The sequence below is a fragment of the Ranitomeya imitator genome, chromosome 1 (assembly GCF_032444005.1).
Source record: "Ranitomeya imitator isolate aRanImi1 chromosome 1, aRanImi1.pri, whole genome shotgun sequence".
NCBI classification, from domain to species: Eukaryota; Metazoa; Chordata; class Amphibia; order Anura; family Dendrobatidae; genus Ranitomeya; species Ranitomeya imitator.
This window is the reverse complement of record NC_091282.1, coordinates 938,260,328-938,279,564: the sequence shown is the minus strand read 5'-3', so window position 1 is coordinate 938,279,564 and position 19,237 is coordinate 938,260,328. Positions and strand designations below refer to the sequence as shown.

At 45.5% G+C, this 19,237-nt stretch overlaps 1 protein-coding gene across 1 annotated transcript in view; it reads right to left on the bottom strand.

Moving 5' to 3' along the window:
* Nucleotides 1-8,537: 8,537 nt before the first annotated feature.
* Nucleotides 8,538-19,237, bottom strand: part of LOC138651335 (complement C3-like) — a 68,286-nt gene continuing 57,586 nt past the window's right edge. The window contains exons 16-17 of the mRNA XM_069741480.1: nucleotides 10,578-10,719; nucleotides 8,538-10,472 (exon numbers count right to left, since the gene is read on the bottom strand). Coding sequence (XP_069597581.1) covers nucleotides 10,364-10,472; nucleotides 10,578-10,719 — 251 coding nt within the window. The 3' untranslated portion in view covers nucleotides 8,538-10,363. The remainder of the gene's footprint in view (nucleotides 10,473-10,577; nucleotides 10,720-19,237) is intronic.

Sequence of the window (19,237 nt, the reverse complement as noted above, 5' to 3'; positions counted from 1 at the left end):
AGTTGGAACCAGGTGATCAAGTCTATATAAAAAGACACACCAGAAAGGCTCTTGAACCAAGATTTGACGGACCCTTCCAAGTCCTGTTGACAACACCTACATCAGTCAAGCTTGAAGGAAAGGCATCATGGATACATGCAAGCCATTGCAAAAAAGCAGTATAAAACTCATGATATTGATGTTAATAATGTTAACCACAACGAAGGCATGGGAAAGACTAAATTCTTTAGCCCCTTTGAACAATAGATTCGTACAACATCATAGAAAATTAGTGCACGACTTGTTAAACAATACACAAACCCTGACAGATTGTTGGATCTGTACCCATTCGCCGGTATCAGCCACAAGTATACCTTTTCTAGCAGTTCCCGTATCAGCAGAAGAAATATTCGCTTGGCCTAATTGTTCAGACAACCTGGCCAACAACCAAACTGGTAATACTAGGCTATGGAATACTACAATCGCCATACCAATTGTGGGATGGGTAGAATTTCCTTGGTGGCAGGGTAATCTCTCAGGGAGTAGTACACATCTACAATATTTGGCCTATAAGGGTGGAGCCTGGGTCCCTAGGAATAAGACTGGATTAACTAATTTAGGACAGGTCCCCACAGAAAATCTACAGCTCAGTTTCAGTACAACCGCCCCTCCCTCTGATGCTTTCAAACCTGTAGTATTGGAAAGATACATACATAATAGAAAATGGGAACATTCTGAGTTGTTCCCCCAAGGTGATGATAACAGTTGTACAAGTAAGCCGGGGAACCTGGTTTGTAATGAATCTGATGAGTATGTCAACGGAATGCATGTATGTGGTAATCCCGCAGCCGGGTACTGTAGCCCCTTGGGACAAAAACCCTCTTGGTGTATGCTTCAAAATGTATCTAGTTTTGTGGATTTGGCTCACAGATTGGTATTGCAGCACTCAGCTCTATGGGATCTGCCTGAAGGTACATTTTGGATATGCGGAGAAGGAGCATATAAATGGCTTCCCGTAGGTATAAAGGGTACTTGTACATTAGGACGCCTAACCCCAGCTACTTTCATAATTTCAAATAAACAAGTGAATATGCAAGCCGTACCCAAGCACACACTATATAAAAGAGCTGCAGATAACTCACCACGTCCCTCGGGGAGGCCACATATAGTACAAATGGGAATTCCCAACAAAATTGCTAGTACCATTTTTATTTATCCTATGTTAACACAAATGTGGGATAAATTAGTTAGAGCCACGGATTATCTAGATGATCAGATCTGGGATATATTAGATATACTAAACACTAGTGTAGCTGTACAGAATCAGCTTATAATAGTCGTCAACCAACATACCCTGGTATTGGATTACCTAACTGCCTCACAAGGGGGTATGTGTCAAATCATCGGACCCACCTGCTGTCATTATATAGACCCGAATAGTACTATGAGTATGACATTCAAATTAAAAGACGTACAACGACTCAGAGATCAGTATGACAAAGACAATGACCAGAATAAGGATAGCTGGTGGTCAGATACCTTTTCTTTTCTTAACCCAGCCAACTGGTTCAGAGGGATCGGTGGGTGGGTTGCCGGGATTATGCAGAGCATAATACATATAGTTATGATTATTGTAATCATATATGTGTTATTCAAGATTGTACTCAAGGGTATCTCAGTATGCACAAATAAATTTTGTGTAATAGATGCAAGAGTATAAAGTTTATTATTGCCGTACTAATTTTCTTTTATATTTTAGTATACTGCCGCATAAAGAAGAAAATGCACAAGCTTCATGCAAAAATTTATGACAAATTATAAAAGAATATGTCAAAGGGGCAGCACGGTGGCGCAGTGGTTAGCACTGCAGCCTTGCAGCGCTGGAGTCCTGGGTTCTAATCACACCCAGGACAACATCTGCAAAGAGTTTGTATGTTCTCTCCGTGTTTGCGTGGGTTTCCTCCGGGCACTCCGGTTTCCTCCCACATTCCAAAGACATACTGATAGGGATTCTAGATTGTGAGCCCCAACGGGGACAGTGATGATAATGTGTGCAAACTGTAAAGCGCTGCGGAATATGTTAGCGCTATATAAAAATAGATTATTATTATTAAAGGGGGGAATTGTGGAGACCAGACTGAACCAAAGGATCCATTTTGTCTCCCAGATGAAATCTGCTTCTGCACAGCAAACTTGACATTTCCTTTTATAGAAGTAATCACGCGCGCATTTCTCCTTGATATTGTAGCCTTTCACCCACATACCAGATATTGTAACTTTTCACTAGTATAGATTTGCTTTGTAAGTGATTATGAAATATGAGCGCTTGTGCGCATGTCTGTAAATGCCTAACTTCTTACTATATAAAGAAGGGGCAGCGCCCAGTGAGGCAGGCGTGCTCCGGGGCTACCCCTGTTTATGAACACACAACCTTTGTGCTGCGTGTCATTTACTTGGATTCCTCAATCCAGGAAGCCAGGGACGGAAGAGGACTCAACAATGTACATTCATAGAAAAGATACTGGTCTAAGATTGGGCCTTCCTATAAGCCTAAAGAAAAGCTCTTTGAAATGCCCTAGTCTAAAGCCATGGCCTAATTTGTCTTGTGCTTCCACCTTACAATTTCATAATGTCATTCTGCGCAGACACGTGCACTATTTGGACCACGTTTCATGAACGTCTGCATTCAGTCTATAGCAAGCAGAAAACTCGGCCAATTTTTTTTCTCACCTGACATCCATGTACAGTTTATTATGCAATCTGTTTTGTTTTTTTATACAGTAGCAGCTATCATTAACAACACCATTTACATCTTCCCATGTCAAATTATTGCAATGTATCTGTAACAAAAAAAGAATGGAACTGAAGCTATACTGTGGCTCCACATCCGTCACCACATACGGAAGAAATTAGTGCACACTGCTATTTAATTTATTTCTCCTACGCCTCATTGGGGGACACAGACCGTGGTGTATGCTGCTGCCACTAGGAGGCTGACACTAAATGATACAAAGAACGTTCTCTCCTCCCCTGCAGTATACATCCTCCTGCTGGCTCTCAGCTAACCAGTTCTTGCTTAGTGTCCATAGGAGGCACACGGTCTGCTATTCAGACCCAAAGCTCTTTATTTTATTTTTACCTTTTATATTTTTGATTTTACTTTTTACAACGAAGGGGTGACGGATCCTTTCAAGGCTCCGATCTCCCCGAACCATCAACAGGCGAGCACGGAGAGTGTCGCCTTCCCGTATCCTCTCCTGCGACGTGCCACGCCTGAGCTGATTCTTTGGGACGACGGGTCCCTTCAAGGGCACCAATCTCCTCACACCATCAACAGACGAGAAGTGTCGCCTCCATGTATCCTCTCCTGGAGCCAGGCCTATTGCCGGACAACTGGCCTTGTCCACCCGGGGGCTTGAACTCCGCGGATGCACAGAGGCCCCTCTCTATGGCGTCCGAGCAGCCCCCAATGTCCCACCACGGTTAAAGCGGATGGCACAAGGAGGCAGACGGTTCCTCTCCACCTCCCTAACAAAGGGATGGTGGATTGAGGTTTATCCCTGCACCTCGGCGCTGAAACCCAGTCATCCGCGGCGGCTCCATGCCGGGATGTGCACCAATGGTGAGAGGCAGCCTCAGCTTCACTGTGGCCCACCTCCCTGAGGTAATGCTCCGGCCGGCTGCGGCCGATGTGTAGGCCGCATACCGGAAGCCGTGCCCGCACTATGGCGCGTTAAGGTGGCTCCGCCCACCTTTTCTGGCGCTTCTCACCTAGCATAGGAACGCTCGCTTCTCTCGACCTACAACCAACATCCCTCTATTCTACCCCTGGTATTGCTCCCACCGGCTGCACAAATTTAGGCCCCGGCTTGGGCCTATTCATGGAAGTCACAGAGGCGATGGTTTTGCATTGAAGGGGCACATGCAATTGGGTAAGAAAGTACTGTTCTCCCCCCTGCATCTTCCCCCTGTGCTTAAAGGCACACAACCAGTATTCCGTGGTCTTAAAGGTGCATAACCAATATTCCTGGTCTTAAATGAACATGACCAGTATTCCCTAATCTTAAAGGCACATGACCAGTATTCCTTGGTCTTAAAGGCACATGACCAGTATTCCCTAATCTTAAAGGCACATGACCGGAATTCCCTGGTTTTAAAGGCACATGAACAACATTCCCTGGTCTTAAAGGCACATGACCAGTATTCCCTGATCTTAAAGGCACATGACCAGCATTCCCTGTTCTTAATGGCACATTACCAACATTCCCTGGTCTTAAAAGCACATGACCAATATTCCCTGTCTTAAAGGCACATGACCAGTCCGAAACCGTTCACCCTAAATGAGCTCAGGAGCCCTCTGCCGCCGACCCCAGCTTATCCCAGAGTACCTAGTTCCCTGAGTGGGCTTCGTCACTGCCGCAACCCATAGCTTCCCTGACCAAGAAATTGAATCCCTCCGTGAACCCTCTGTGGCTGGGAGTGCTCGCAGGACCGATTATAGATGGTCCCTCTCCTTCATGCGAGCCGTCAGCTAGCAGGGGCCTCAAGTATTCTAGAAACGTACTGGCGTCTAGAAACGTACACGCACCTAGAAAACGGAAGTTTCATTTCCTTATCCTTCACCAATGATTTGCTGAGAACAAGACTTTGAATATGGATTGGATATTGCCTTGGTTCTGGACTCATCAGAACTTCAGAAAAGGATGGATTCGCCTATTTATATCATTAACCAATCTCTGTAAATTGACGAGGACTTCGGTTCTACTCTAGATCACGCAGTGTCCCTCATAAGGAGACTAAACTCCCAGCAGAGCATTTGCCATTAACCCGGACAGGGAGCGTCCGGATAAGCGATTCACTGGACAGAAGCCTCTGCAAGTGCGGTATCCTTCTTCAGCCAATATGCGAACACGTGGGGTGTCCCCTCCACATATATCCCCCTAGGATGTGAGATGCCATACCTGGTTTGATTCTTATGGGCGATGGGTCTTTTTAAAGGGCACCGATCTCCCCACACCATCAATAGACGAGCACGCGGAGTGTCGCCTCCATGTATCCTCTTCTGCAGCCAGGCCTAACGCCGGACAGCCAGCCCTGTCCACCCGGTGACCTGAACTCTGTGGATGTACAGAGGCACCCTTTTTGGCATCCGAACGTCCCCCTCTGCATCACCACTATTTAGCAGATGATGCAAGAAGGCAGACGATCCCTCTCCGCTTCCCTGTTAAGAGGATGGTGGATTGAGGGTTCATCATTTCAACTCCGCACCATCAAAAGAGAGTGGCGATTGCAAGATATGGCTATTCCTGACCTTTTGGATGCAGCCACGCATTGTGCCACTTGGCAGATTAACCGGGCGGAATCTCCTGTGTTATACCATCCAGTATCTCTGCCCGATGGGTCATAAATTAACAATACAATGGACTGTCAGATAGCAAATCTGGTTAGTTCCGTCTTGTGGCCTCGGGTTCAGTTCTCTACCCTTCCTTAGCCGCCGCATGGGTTGCTACAGCAATGATCTCCTGGTCGGAGACCTTAACTTCCTTGATTCACAACAGTAACCTTTTCCCGAAGACGGTACAGCTGGTCAATCAAATTTCTTGAGTGGGAGACTAACTGCTTCACGCCTCTCGGATGCTGCTAGTAGCATGGCGCTATCAGCAGCAAATGCCATTACACTCAGAAGGATTTTATAGCTCAGAGAATGGAAGCGTACTCTGCATTCAAAAAGCCTCTGATATCATTCCCTTACCAAGGTGATCGGTTATTCAATGAGAAGTTGGGATCGTTTCCCACGCAGGAACAAAGGATCACATGTTTCCTATGGACCCAACCAGCAGTGGATGAGTTGACCAGGACGGTCTAGATCTAAGGGATCTTGGTTCCAAAAAGGGGACCGCAAATTAAGACCGACCCTGAACCTCAAACTTCTACCAAGCTTGACAAGGTAGGAAGGAGTTCCTCTGCTCAGCCATTACTTCAACAGAAAAAGGTGGAGTTTCTGGCATCCACCAACATTCGGGATGCTTACCCTCACATTCCTATTTTTTCCCTCTTAAAAAATTCTTTCGCTTTTCCATTCGCGAACAGCATTTTCAAATCACGACCTTGTCCTTCGGCTTTGCTACGGCACCCATAGTGTTCGCAAGTAGTGAATGTTATAGCGGCTGTCATGTTCCTCTTGCACCCTAGAGGCATGGTCGTCCAGCCCTATCTGGTCGACTTTTGAGCCGCTCTTCCAGGACTGCGCTGAGTCGTCTATATCTCTTGCGATACCCTTTCTCACCTGGGCTGGCAGCTAATCTTAGACAAGTTTTTCCTCATTTCCAACCCAGCAGATATCCTTTTTGAGGATAATCCTGGACACTTCCAGAAGGTTGGTAATGGTCCCTTGAGACAAGGCTGTGGCTCTTCAACAGGGAGCTAGCACACTTGTTCACACATCCCTTCATTCCGTTCAATTTGCTAGGAGGGCTCTGAGGGAAAATGGTTACGTCAATGGAAGCGGTTTCCTTCGCTCCTCTCGTTTTCTGCAGGTCAAGCAGGCTTTCAGAGGATAGTCTCTGAGCTCCTTCCTCATCCAGGAGAGATCCTTTCTCCCAGTCCAATGGTTATTTGTGACCACTGATGCCAGTCCTCTTCTCCTGATCATTGTTCTGGGGATCCGAACGGTATGGCTAATTCTACAGCAGGTCCACTCCCTTCTGGCGGGTCACCCCATCCGAATTCAATCGGACAATGCCACAGCTGTGCCATACGTCAGTCATTTAGCAGATACACATGGTCAGGCGTCATGGTCGAGGTACCTCACATTCTGTGATGGCCGAGATCTATCATTCAGGTGATCTCAGCACTACTCATCCCAGGAGTAGAACTCTGGGTCCTGCCTCAAGTGAGTGGGAACTTCACCCGGAAATATTCCATCAGATTTGTCCTCTCTGGAGCACTCCAGATGTAGATCGGATGGTGTCCAGACTGAACGCCAATGTACTCTAGTTTATGGTTTGGACTCGAGATCCAAAAGCCATCGCAGTGCATGCTCTGGTTCTTCCATGGTACCAGTTTCCATAACCCCTCTTCCACTACTTCTGAGAGCCTTTCGAAAGCAGGAAGGGCTCCAGTGATCCTGGGACATCCATACTGACCACGTCAGTTTTTTTTTTTTGCTTGCGGAACTAGTATTTTTCCATCTTATTGCAACAAAACTGCAAGTAGGGACTTCCTCGCAGGAAGTTTTCACATGTGGTTCTTCCCTATCGCATACCGTTAGATCTTTGGGACCTTAATGGTCCTGGGAGTCTTACAGTAGACTCTTTTTGATCAGACTTTACTATCAGAGAAGGTCGCCCTTTTTTCTCTGCGATCTCGTCATCCTGATGACTCTTCGGAGCTAGCCACTCTGTTCTTTCTGACTTTTTTTCCCTTATTACCTTCAAGGCAAGGTTGTCCTCAGGCCATCCCCATCCCTTGTTACCAAGGTGGTATTCTATTCCCACTGTTATGAGGGCAACGTTCTTCCCTCATCTCTTTCGGCACCAGTCCACAAAACTGAATGGGTTCCCCATATTCTGAAAATGTACGTAATTAAAGGGTGTGTCTAAGAATACAAAAAAATCTACTTTCTTCCAGAATCATTGCCACGCTTGTAAAATGGTGCAACAATGCTGGACACTGATCGAAACATTTGTTAGTTCCTTAGAATCAAACCTAGAATTAAGTGCTGGGAAACAGGCACATCCTCTGGTATATACTATGGATATAAAGTCTTAATGCATTGTACTGCATTGCCAGTACTCCTGAACATTAGACCCACGATTAAGACTGTATAAGTCGAAATGCTTCGGTCAGGTTGGTGGGTATTCAGTGGTATGCCAGAATGTCAATTTTTATGAAGATGGAATAAATGAGGTTTCATATTTTCATCCTACGCTGGAGAATCTCTTTTCCATTTGTTCTTCTGAAGCATCCCAAACCAGGACGGCTCCATGCGGAGGCTTCTATCCAAGCAAGCTACAGTGGGTAACGGTGAGCTGACCTCCTCTCACCTTTCCCTGTTTCTGTGTATAAAAGTCTTCACCTCCATGTTAAAATGCCAGGTAAAATAAAGAACTAAAATAATGTAAATATGACAAATTATATTTATCAAGAATATATGATGCATAAATAAGCAAATGTCAGATGAAACCCCATTGAGAAGAGAAAAGGGAAGCCACTTGGAGATATTTCTCCGGAACAAAGGAGTGTAACAAGGGGTCCATATAGGAAAAGCTTTTGGCTTCCGGAAGATTTTACATTATTGTTTTTACTGTTGTAAAATAAACAAATGTATATTTGAAATGCACAACAATGAAACAACTTCAGGAAGCAGACATTACCAGCAGACCGCATTTCCCACACTGATTCCTTGTTGCAGACCATAGTTTTGTAGTTACAGTACCCTGCAAAAGTATTCAGCTCCCTGGAACTTTTCAACCTGTTCCCACATATCATGTTTCAAACATAAAGATACCAAATGTAATTTTTTAGTGAAGAATCAACAACAAGTGGAACACAATTGTGAAGCTGAGCAAAATTTATTGGTTATTTAAAATTTTTGTGCAAATTCAAAAACTGAAAAGTGGGGCGTGCAATATTATTCGGCCCCTTTACTTTCAGTGCAGCAAACTCACTCCAGATGTTCATTGTGGATCTCTGTAGCCTGTCTGTTAGACAGCTGCAAGACATGCAGGGATTGACTAATAGTCGCAAGACATGCAGCTGCGGGGACTTAAACATATTACTGAAAACACTCGGTTAGCACACAAGCATGCTTGGATAACACCGTAATATATTATCTGTACTATCTGGCAACTTATGCCTGGTGTACACACTGCAAATAAATGATTAACATCTGTTTGCTAAAATGTTTATTCATCATTTTTATATATATACAGTTGTGCTAAAAAGTTTACACACCCCATCAGAATTTTTGCTTTCTTGGCCTTTTTAAGAGAATATGAATGATAACACCACACTCATGGTTAGTGGTTGGGTGATGCCATTTATTGTCAAACTATTGTGCTTTCTCTTTTTAAATCCAAATGACCCTGATCAAAAGTTCACATACCCCATTTCTTAATAACATATATTACCCCCTCTAACATCAATGACAGCTTGAAGTCCTTTGTGGTAGTTGTGGATGAGATTCTTTATATTCACAGATGGTAAAGCTGCCCACTCTTCTTGGCAAAAAGCCTCCAGTTCCTGTAAATTCCTGGGCTGTCTAGAATGAACTGCACGCTTGAGATCTCCCCAGAGTGGCTCAATGATATTGAGGTCAGGAGATTGAGATGGCCACTCCAGAACCTTCACTTTGTTCTGCTGTAGCCAATGACAGGTCAACTTGGCCTTGTGCTTTGGATCGCTGCTATGTTGGAACGTCCAATTACGCCCCTTGGGCAGCTTCTGGGTTGATGAGTGCAAATCTGCCTCTTGTATTTGCTGATAACGTGTTGCATTCATTTTTCCTTCAACTATGACCAAGTTTCCTGTGCCTTTGTAGCTCACACATCCCCAAAAAATCAGTGATCCACCTCCGTGCTTTACAGTAAGAATGGTGTTTCTTTCATCATAGACCTTGTTGACCTCTATCCAAACGTAACGTTTATGGTTGTGGCCAAAAAGTTCAATTTTGGTCTCATGACTCCAAATTACCTTGTTCCATAAGTTTTGAGACTTGTCTCTGTGCTGTTTTGTGTATTGTAGGCGAGATACTCTGTGGCATTTGCGCAGAAATGGCTTTCTTCTGGCGACTTGACCATGCAGCCCATTTTTCTTCAAGTGCCTACTTATTGTGCATCTTGAAACAGTCACACTGCTAGTTTTCAGATGTTCAGAACACTCCTGACTGGCATTATAAATTCCTTGGATATCTTTTTGTATCCCTCTCCTGCTTTATACAGTTCAACTACCTTTTCCCGTAGATCCGCTGACCATTCTTTTGCTTTCCCCATGACTTACAATCCAGAAACATCAGAGGCTGGATGAAAGATGCAAGAGTCTGTCTGGATCCCAGAAACTCACTCGCTTTTATGCACACACACTGATTACAAGCAAACAGGTGAGGATGTTACCATTAATAGCCATTCAAACCCATTTGTGTCAACTTCTGTGCATGTTATCAGGCACATTATTATTTGGATGTTTTGGGTTGTCATTACGATTTAAAAAGAGAAAACCTCTAACCATGAGTGGTGAAGAAGTTTTGATGTTATTATTCATATTCGCTGAAAAAAGCCCAAGAAAGTAAAAATTCTGCCGAAGTATGTAAACGTTTGAGCACATCTGTATACATCAATTAATTTGTGAACATTTGCTACTAAACATAATTTTTTTTAAAGAGGCTCTAAGTATCGCATCCTTGTTCTTTCATGGTTTCTGTAAACTCCTTTAGCGTATTATCGTCTTCTGGCCAAGCAAGTATGAATGTGTTACTGCCAAACATGTAACTTGCTCTGCAAATAAGAGACAAGAAATAGGTAATTGCAAGGAGGCCGTTGTAGGTCATACAATGCTACACATGGAGGTTATTTGACATAGTGGGATTTTATGATACTTACGATGATGAAATCTCCCATACATTAGAGTAGTGATTCATTATAAGGTAATCCATATTTGTTTTCAATTCAAGTATCTGGTTACAAGCCACGTGATTAAGAAACTCTCTTTGCTGACCAGTGGTCATGTACTGAATGTCTGCTCCTGAAAAAGATGAAAGTTTGTCAATGAACAGAAAATGGAGCCTGTACGTAGGTTTGCATATACACGGGGCCTTGGGTAACCATGTTGTTGTGGCATATCATTCATGCAGCTAACCCGGCTTATAATATTAAATACTGGTCTTTTGCAGCCTAAGATTGGTGATAATGATTGGATCCTTGTGTGCCACTCTGAGAAATCCACCAGTCGCCAATCCTCTTTATTGCTCTGCCACTGCCAGGAGCAATTGAACTGGAGACTGTGGGTCAATGATTTGCCATATGCTTGCAACTCCTTTATTCAGTTTAGGTTCTCTGTGCAAAAGCCGTCTGATGCTCAGGATCTAGTGCAGCACTGCCAAGAGCTAAGAATCGGCGCCAGGAGCGAGGAGTGGGAAGTAAATGTAAGGGTCTAACTGGGGGATCTATATAAGCCCCTCCCCAACATGGTCAGTTTCCATTTTTGCATGTTTTTTTAATTCCCGTCCTCTTTTCAAAGGTCATATTTGGTTATTTCCCTTCCAAATAGATATATAAGGCCTTGATTTTTTGCATTAAGGGTTATACATTTGAATGACGAAAACAGAAAAAAATCCAAGTTCAATGAAAGTACTGAATTTTTACATTTGTTTTTTGAGGAATTTTTTTTACGGCATATATTGTGCGGTAAAATATTCCTGGCACCAGTTCAATTAAAGTGATACTAAACTTGTTCAATTTTTTTTTTAGCATTTTGGTGGTAAAAAAAAAAAAAATTGATTGTGTTGCCATTTTACAAGATCCATAACATTTTCTTTTTTTGGTTGATGTAACCGGGTAAGAGCTTATCTTTGGTGGGGGAGACCACGTTTTTTAGTGATACCAATTTGGGATAGATGTGACATTTTGATCACTTCTTACTGCATTTTTTTTGCAGAGTTGTAGCTACCAAAAACCCACAACTTCTCTGTTTATGGTGTTTACCAATCGGGTTAATTCATTTTATACTTTGCTAGATTGGACCTTTTATAGTTGCAGTTACTCCATATATGTGTATTGTTGTTATATTTTTTTTGTGGTGATAAGTGGGGGGTGGGGTTCCATATTTTATATTTTTAGTGTATTTGTTAGTCCTCTAAGGGAAGTTGAACCTGTGATTGGCAGATATCCTATAGTATAAATAGGAATGCCAGACTATAGCAGAATATAGTAAAATTCAGTTTATTTTGAATCCCAGATAACAGAGCTCCATTACATTATGGCAGGCATGGGGGTCTTCAACAGAACCCCGGCTGTCATAGCAACCTATCAGTGCTCCGCAATCACTTCATGGGGCGACTGATGAGTGCTTAGCGTGACATGCCCCCATGCCAGAGCACTGTAGGCAGACTTAATCTGTTGACTACCCTGTGATAGCGGTATTTAATATTAACAGTCCACCCACGGCTGTTAGGGAGGAGTCAGGCGGCCGTATAACTTGGATACAGGGATTTTTGTGTTACTCACCGTAAAATCCTTTTCTCCGAGTCGTTCTTTGGGGGACACAGGACTGTGGGTGTATGCTACTGCCGCCAGGAGGCTGACACTAAGTAGGTATAAAAAAAAAAAGTTAGCTCCTCCTCCATAGTATACACCTTGCCACTGGCCCTGACAGTTCCAGTTTGGTGCACAAGCAGTAGGAGATAGAGAAAACAAAACAGCATCAGAGCAAAGACAACATGTCTAGAATAATACTATAGTCTGAACAACTCCATAGACAAATAAAATGAATAGGGAGGGAGCTGTGTCCCCCAATGAACGACTCGGAGAAAAGGATTTTACGGTGAGTAACACAAAAATCCCTGTTTCTCCATCGTCTCATTGGGGGACACAGGACTGTGGGATGTCCCAAAGCAGTCCCAGGGTGGGAAGAAGACTCACTGGAAGAAAACCCCTAGGCACTTACCGCCTATAGGTGTGATACCGCAGCCTGAAGAATTTTCCTTCCCAAACTTGCATCAGCAGAGGCCTGAGTGTGGATATTATAATGTTTAGAGAAAGTGTGCAGGCTGGACCAAGTGGCCGATTTGCAAACCTGCTCTGCTGAAGCTTGGTGCCGAAGCGCCCAGGAAGCCCCTACCGCCCGAGTAGAGTGTGCCCTGATCCCAGCCGGGATGGCTGCACCCTTGATACGGTAGGCCTCCTGAATAGTGGTTGTTATCCATCTGGCTAAGGTCGATCTAGAGGCTGCGAGTCCCTTTTTATGACCCGCAGGAAGAACGAACAGAACATCCGTCTTTCGAAAAGAAGCAGTCCGAGAAACGTATCTTCTCAGAGCTCTCACCAAATCTAGAGTATGGAGAGCTTTTTCCACCCGGTGTGTAGGCGCAGGACAAAAAGAAGGCAAGACAAGGTCCTCATTAATGTGGAATGAGGAGACTACTTTTGGCAAAAAGGAAGGTGCTGGTCTCAGCACCACCTTATCCTGATGAAATAGTAGAAACGGCGCCTGACAGGACAAGGCCGCTAACTCCGATACCCGCCTAATGGATGTTATAGCTACCAGAAACAAAACCTTCCAAGAAAGGTACCTTAAAGGAACGTCTTGGAGGGGCTCAAATGGAGGTTCCTGAAGAACACTCAAGACCAAATTAAGGTCCCAAGCTTCTATCGGAGCTTTGTAAGGAGGGACTATATGAGAGACTCCCTGCAAAAAAATTTTTACTTGCAGATTGGTAGCGATCCTGCGCTGGAAAAGAACCGATAAGGCGGATATTTGCCTCCTAAGGGTACTTGGAGCGAGACCTGAGTCTAGACCAGATTGGAGAAAAGCTAGGACATTAGGAATGGAAAACCGAAGAGGAGGAAGACCCTTCTTCCTGCACCATGAGAGAAAGACTTTCCAGGTGTGGTAGTAAATGCGTGCTGAAGCTGTCTTTCGAGCATTAACCATAGTTGAGGCTACTTCTGAGAAAAACCGGCCTGGGTCAGAATCCAAGATTCAACGGCCAAGCCGTCAAATGCAGGGCCTCTAAGTTCTGGTGGAATATCGGCCCCTGCGACAGAAGATCTGGCTGCATTGGTAGCTGCCAAGGAACCCCGACGATCAGCTGAACTAGGTCTGCGTACCATGACCTCCGAGGCCAATCTGGGGCGACTAGAATTGTCGGAACTCCCTCTAACTTGATCTTCCTGATGACCTTTGGAAGCAGCGCCAGAGGGGGAAACAGATATGGAAGACGAAATTGGTTCCAAGATAGGACTAGTGCGTCTACGGCAATTGCTCCTGGATCTCGAAACCGTGCAACGAACCTGGGTACTTTGGTATTCGACCCGGTGGCCATTAGATCCACGTCCGGGATTCCCCAGCGTAGACATATCTGCCGAAAAACATCGGGGTGAAGAGACCATTCCCCGGGCGCAAGCCCCTGTCGGCTCAGAAAGTCCGCTGCCCAGTTCTCCTTGCCCGGGATGTAAACTGCCGAGATCACAGAGTGATTGTTCTCGGCCCAGCGGAGGACTTGTCCTACCTCGCGCATGGCTGATCTGCTGCGAGTGCCCCCCTGATGATTTACATAGGCCACGGCCGTGGCATTGTCCGATTGGATCCGCACCGGGCGACCCACCAGAAGATGGTGAAAGTGCTGCAAAGCCAGCCAAATTGCCCTTATTTCCAACAGATTGATTGGAAGGGTTGATTCCCTTGGGGACCAACGACCCTGAGCCGTGTGCTGGAGAAACACTGCTCCCCAACCGAGAAGGCTGGCGTCTGTAGTGACTACCAGCCAATGAACTGGAGGAAAGGCTTTCCCCTGAAGTAGGGAGGAACTCCTCATCCACCATATCAGGGATTGCCTGACCCCAGGAGCCAGACAACACCTGAGGTTGAGAGACAAAGGACTCCTGTCCCAGGCTGACAGAAGTGCCTGTTGGAGTGGACGAAGATGGAATTGGGCGAATGGAACCGCTTCTATAGCTGCTACCATCCTGCCCAAGACCTTCATGCAGAACCGGATTGAATGGAAACTTGGCTGCCGAAGAATTTTTACCTCCTGCCGGAGACAAAGCACCTTGTCCTGGGGTAAAATAGTTAGCCCCCGAGAGGTGTCGAAGATCATCCCTAAAAAAGAGATCTTCCGAGATGGTACTAGAGATGACTTCTTTAAATTGACCAGCCACCCTAGACGAGCTAGGGTGTCCAAAGAGATGTTGACGTTGTCCCTGCACGCCTGAAAAGTTGGTCCTTTGACTAAGAGATCGTCTAAGTAAGGCAGAATGACTATGCCTCGAGAGTGCAGGATTGACACCACTGTTGCCATCACCTTCGTGAACACCCTGGGAGCAGTGGCGAGCCCGAAAGGTAATGCAGTGAATTGGAAGTGTCGCTCGCCTATGGAAAACCGTAGAAATTTTTGATGAGGAGGAAATATAGGAACGTGCAGATAGGCGTCTTGAATATCTATGGAAGCCAGGAATTCTCCCCTTTCCATAGCCGCAATGACCGAGCGGAGAGATTCTATACGGAAGCGACGAGTGCTGATGAATTTGTTTAGACACTTTAGGTCCAGAATGGGTCTCACGGTCCCATTCTTTTTGGGAACCGTAAACAGATTTGAATAAAACCCCTTGAACCTTTCTTCCTTTGGAACAGGGACAATGACCCCGTTGGACTGAAGAGACTCGACTGCTCTGAATAAAGCTCTTAGACGGGTTTTTGAACTGGGAAGACTGGACGGAAAAAAACGGCCTGGAGGGAGACGGGAAAACTCTATTTTGTACCCTGAAACCACCAGGTCTCTTACCCATCTGTCGTGAACAACTGACAGCCAGGACTGATGGAACAGTAGTAGGCGACCGCCTACTCTGTTGGAAGCGACGAGAGGCTGCCTGCAGTCATTTAGCCAAAGATCGAGGATATCTAGATCCCCTAGATCTTGACGGTTGATACCGCATTCTTGCCAATGGATTGGCCCTATAGGAGACCTGGTGCTCCCGGTCTTGGACAGGCCGACTTGGGGGACCTGCGCTTGGTGCCGCAGACCACCGGGAGTTACGAAAGGATTTAAATCTTGCTTGAAATTGGCGACGAAAAGGTTTCTTAACCTTTTGTTGAGGAAGGAAATTACTTTTACCTCCCGTGGAATCAGATATAAGCTGTTCCAATTTTTCGCCAAAAAGACGGACACCTTGATAAGGAAGGGATGTAAGGGACTTCTTTGAAGTAGAGTCCGCCCGCCAATTTCTTAGCCATAGGGCCCTTCTGATAGCAATAGCATTTGCCGCAGCCAATGCTGAACAATTTGCCGCATCCAAGGATGCATTAATCAGATAATTTCCTGCTAAAGATATCTGATCTGACATCTCTATCACCTCTACAGGAAACCCCTTATCCTGAAGAGCCTTAGTTACAGACTCTGACCAAGCTATCATAGCTTTGGCAACCCATGTGGCCGCAAAAGACGGTGCGAGGGCTGACCCTGAAGCCTCAAACAGAGACCGAGCTAGACTCTCTAGGAGCCGATCAGTCGGATCCTTAATAGACGACCCATTAGGAAGAGACAGCAACGTACTAGAGGCCAAACGGGATACGGGAGGATCCACTGAAGGGGATTCTGCCCACTTTTTACAAAGCTCTGGAGCGAACGGATACCTTGCACCTAGGGCCTTCTGGCCTAAGAAACGTTTATCCGGTCGCTCCATGTGACGTTGGACTAAATCCTCAAACTCAGGATGAGTAGAAAACACCTTATGAGGTTGCTTGAATTTCTTAAAGGACACCTTATGACCAGAAGGTAAGGTGGCCACATCCTCTACTCCCAAGGTCTGGTTAACGGCCTCAATGAGACTGTCAACAGATTCCTGATAACCAGGAGCTTCTAAATCAAAAGACCCCTCTGAGTCATAGTCCGAACCGTGCTCACTCAATTCCGCAGGAGAGGGAGATCGAGAGACAGGATTCAAAGATGCTGATGCACCTGACGGACCGGGAGACGCTGTGTGGGATCGTTTCCCCTGTGTCTGCCTAGAGGGAGTACGGTCCCTGCAGGCCGGAGGATCCTGAAAATCGGAGGATCTTTCCAAAACAGGCGGATGAATGTCCCTGACAGGGGCTTGAAGGGACTCAACCGCCTTTGTTAGAGACGCCATAGACTGCGTTAATGATATGACCCACTCAGGGGGAGACACTGCCGACCCAGGTACAGGCACACCCGGCAGGATAGCCGGCGGGGAAGCAGACAGGGTAGCAGACGGGGGCTCCTGCACGCGCTCGGAATCACAAGCCTCACAGAAATGGTTACTTTGCGCATGCGGAAAAGTAGACTGACAGGTAATGCATGAGGTATACAGAACTGAGTGAGTCTTAGTCTTTCTAGACATGACTCTATTGCTGCTGCTGCTGCTATGCTCCGTATCTCCTTATGAGCTACTAGGTCTAGAACAAATACTGTTGTCAGGCTGAGGGAAGTAGCACTTACCCCAGTCCTGAGTCCCCGTATGCTCTCAAACACTGAACCATGTCTCCTGACCGCACATGGACCCGGTTTAGGCCGAAGCAGGGATCTAGATTTTACTCTTTCCCCTGCTCTCCCGGGAAACCTGGGTGCTTGAAACCGGAAGTAAACCGTCGCCATGGAGGCGGGACTTCCCCCAGACTACAAGACCCATAATGCCACAGGCTGTACAGAGAAAACAGGAAGCCGCCGAAAAAGGGGCGGGACTTCTGCCCATGCTCAGACTACAAGATCCATAATGCCTCAGCGAACAGGAAACCGCCTAAAAAAAAGGGGCGGGACTTCCGCCCATGCCTCTGCTGAAGTTTGCTTGTGGGGAAAAAACGCTGGAAACCAGCACAGCGCCGGATATAGTCGCCAGCAGAACGTGCGATGAAGCAGGAGCCCCCCCCTGTGCAGCCCTCTGACAGCGCATAAGGTTAGACATAAAAAATCCACATATAAATATATATATACATATATAAATATTAAAAGACGGTGCAGGCACCCTAACTCCTTACACCCTTCAGAAGGCGAGGAGAGGGACCGTCTGCCTCCTTTAAACACCGTAGTCGTGCATTGGTGATGAAGTGGAGGCTGCACGGACAAGGAATGAATGCCTGTACAACCTAGGGTTCCGTTACCTCAGGGTGGTCAGGTTCTTAGTCCGGGAAAAAAATCCCACATCGCGGGAGAGGATACGTGGAGGCGACACTCCACGTGCTCGCCCGTTGTTGGTTTGGGGAGATCGGACCCCTTCAAAAGGGTCCGTCGCCCCTGTCTTATCTTCAGAGAAAAAAGCATCTGGGAAAACCCAGAGATGTGCCTCCTAAGCATAAACTGGAGCTGTCAGGGCCAGTGGCAAGGTGTATACTATGGAGGAGGAGCTAACTTTTTTTTTTTATACCTACTTAGTGTCAGCCTCCTGGCGGCAGTAGCATACACCCACAGTCCTGTGTCCCCCAATGAGACGATGGAGAAAAGGATTGAAATGTAATGCTCGGATTAGCAGTTTGCGCGCCTAACCCGAGCGTGACAGCTGAAGAGAAATACATGCTGTCACTCTCTGGTCTGTAAGCCTACGGACAGTTCCAGTACTGCGTTGCGATCCTCATCCAAGTTATACGCTGTCTGACTCTTCCCTTAGAGGCAGGTCCTGATTGTGACATGCAGCCATTATCTGCCAGGTATGGTTTGGGATCAGCCTATGAACCCACTCCCCCTGTGCACCATTCATGTATGGCGGATGTCAAGTAGGGTTAGTTTTTACGTCAGATTTTCAGTTTGGTCTAGGTTAATTATGGTATCTGGTCTGTGTTTCTTACTAATGTAGGGGTCTGGCCTGGGATCTAAATTAATTTTGGCATCTGGCATAGGGTCTGGATAGATTTAGGGTTTTAAATTAATTATGGGGTCTGGAATTTTGTGAAAGTCTCCACAAAAGAAGGCACAAATGAATGGTGGAACTGACACAACAGCCTTCGCTAGAATGTTCTCTATGCTGTATTACTAAGTTATTTGATGATGAAGAAATTTAGGTTTTTTCCATCTTGGATTCATATAGAATCTAACAGGAAAAAAAACTGTGTATGTTTCCATTTTATATTCAGAGACATGGCAGTACAGCAGGACCCCAAATAGCGCAATGGAAGCCATGTTACAGCTTCAAAGATGCTAATGTACAGTAGTAATATTTTATAAAGTTTGAAGGTATACAGTGTGACATTTTGGTTTTGTTGTAGGCGGTGGGGGGAGCACACTAAAATGTGCACCACAGATCATCATTTGTAAAGTATATGAACAACTTTAGGGCCATTTACAGTTATCTGCAAAATAATAGCAGTGTGTTTAAAACAACGAGGAAAAAGCTCAATCCTCATAATATTTATTTCCATATGTACACAGGCACTGGGAGCACTGCACATTCAATTCCAAATGAAAACATTAACAAAATATCAAATTTTATACTGAAAATGAAGAAAAAGGAATAGGCTGCTCAAAAATAGCAGCATCTTCATTTACATAATCGAATATTTACAGCATAAACTGAAATTTGCTTACAGACTTCCCTTT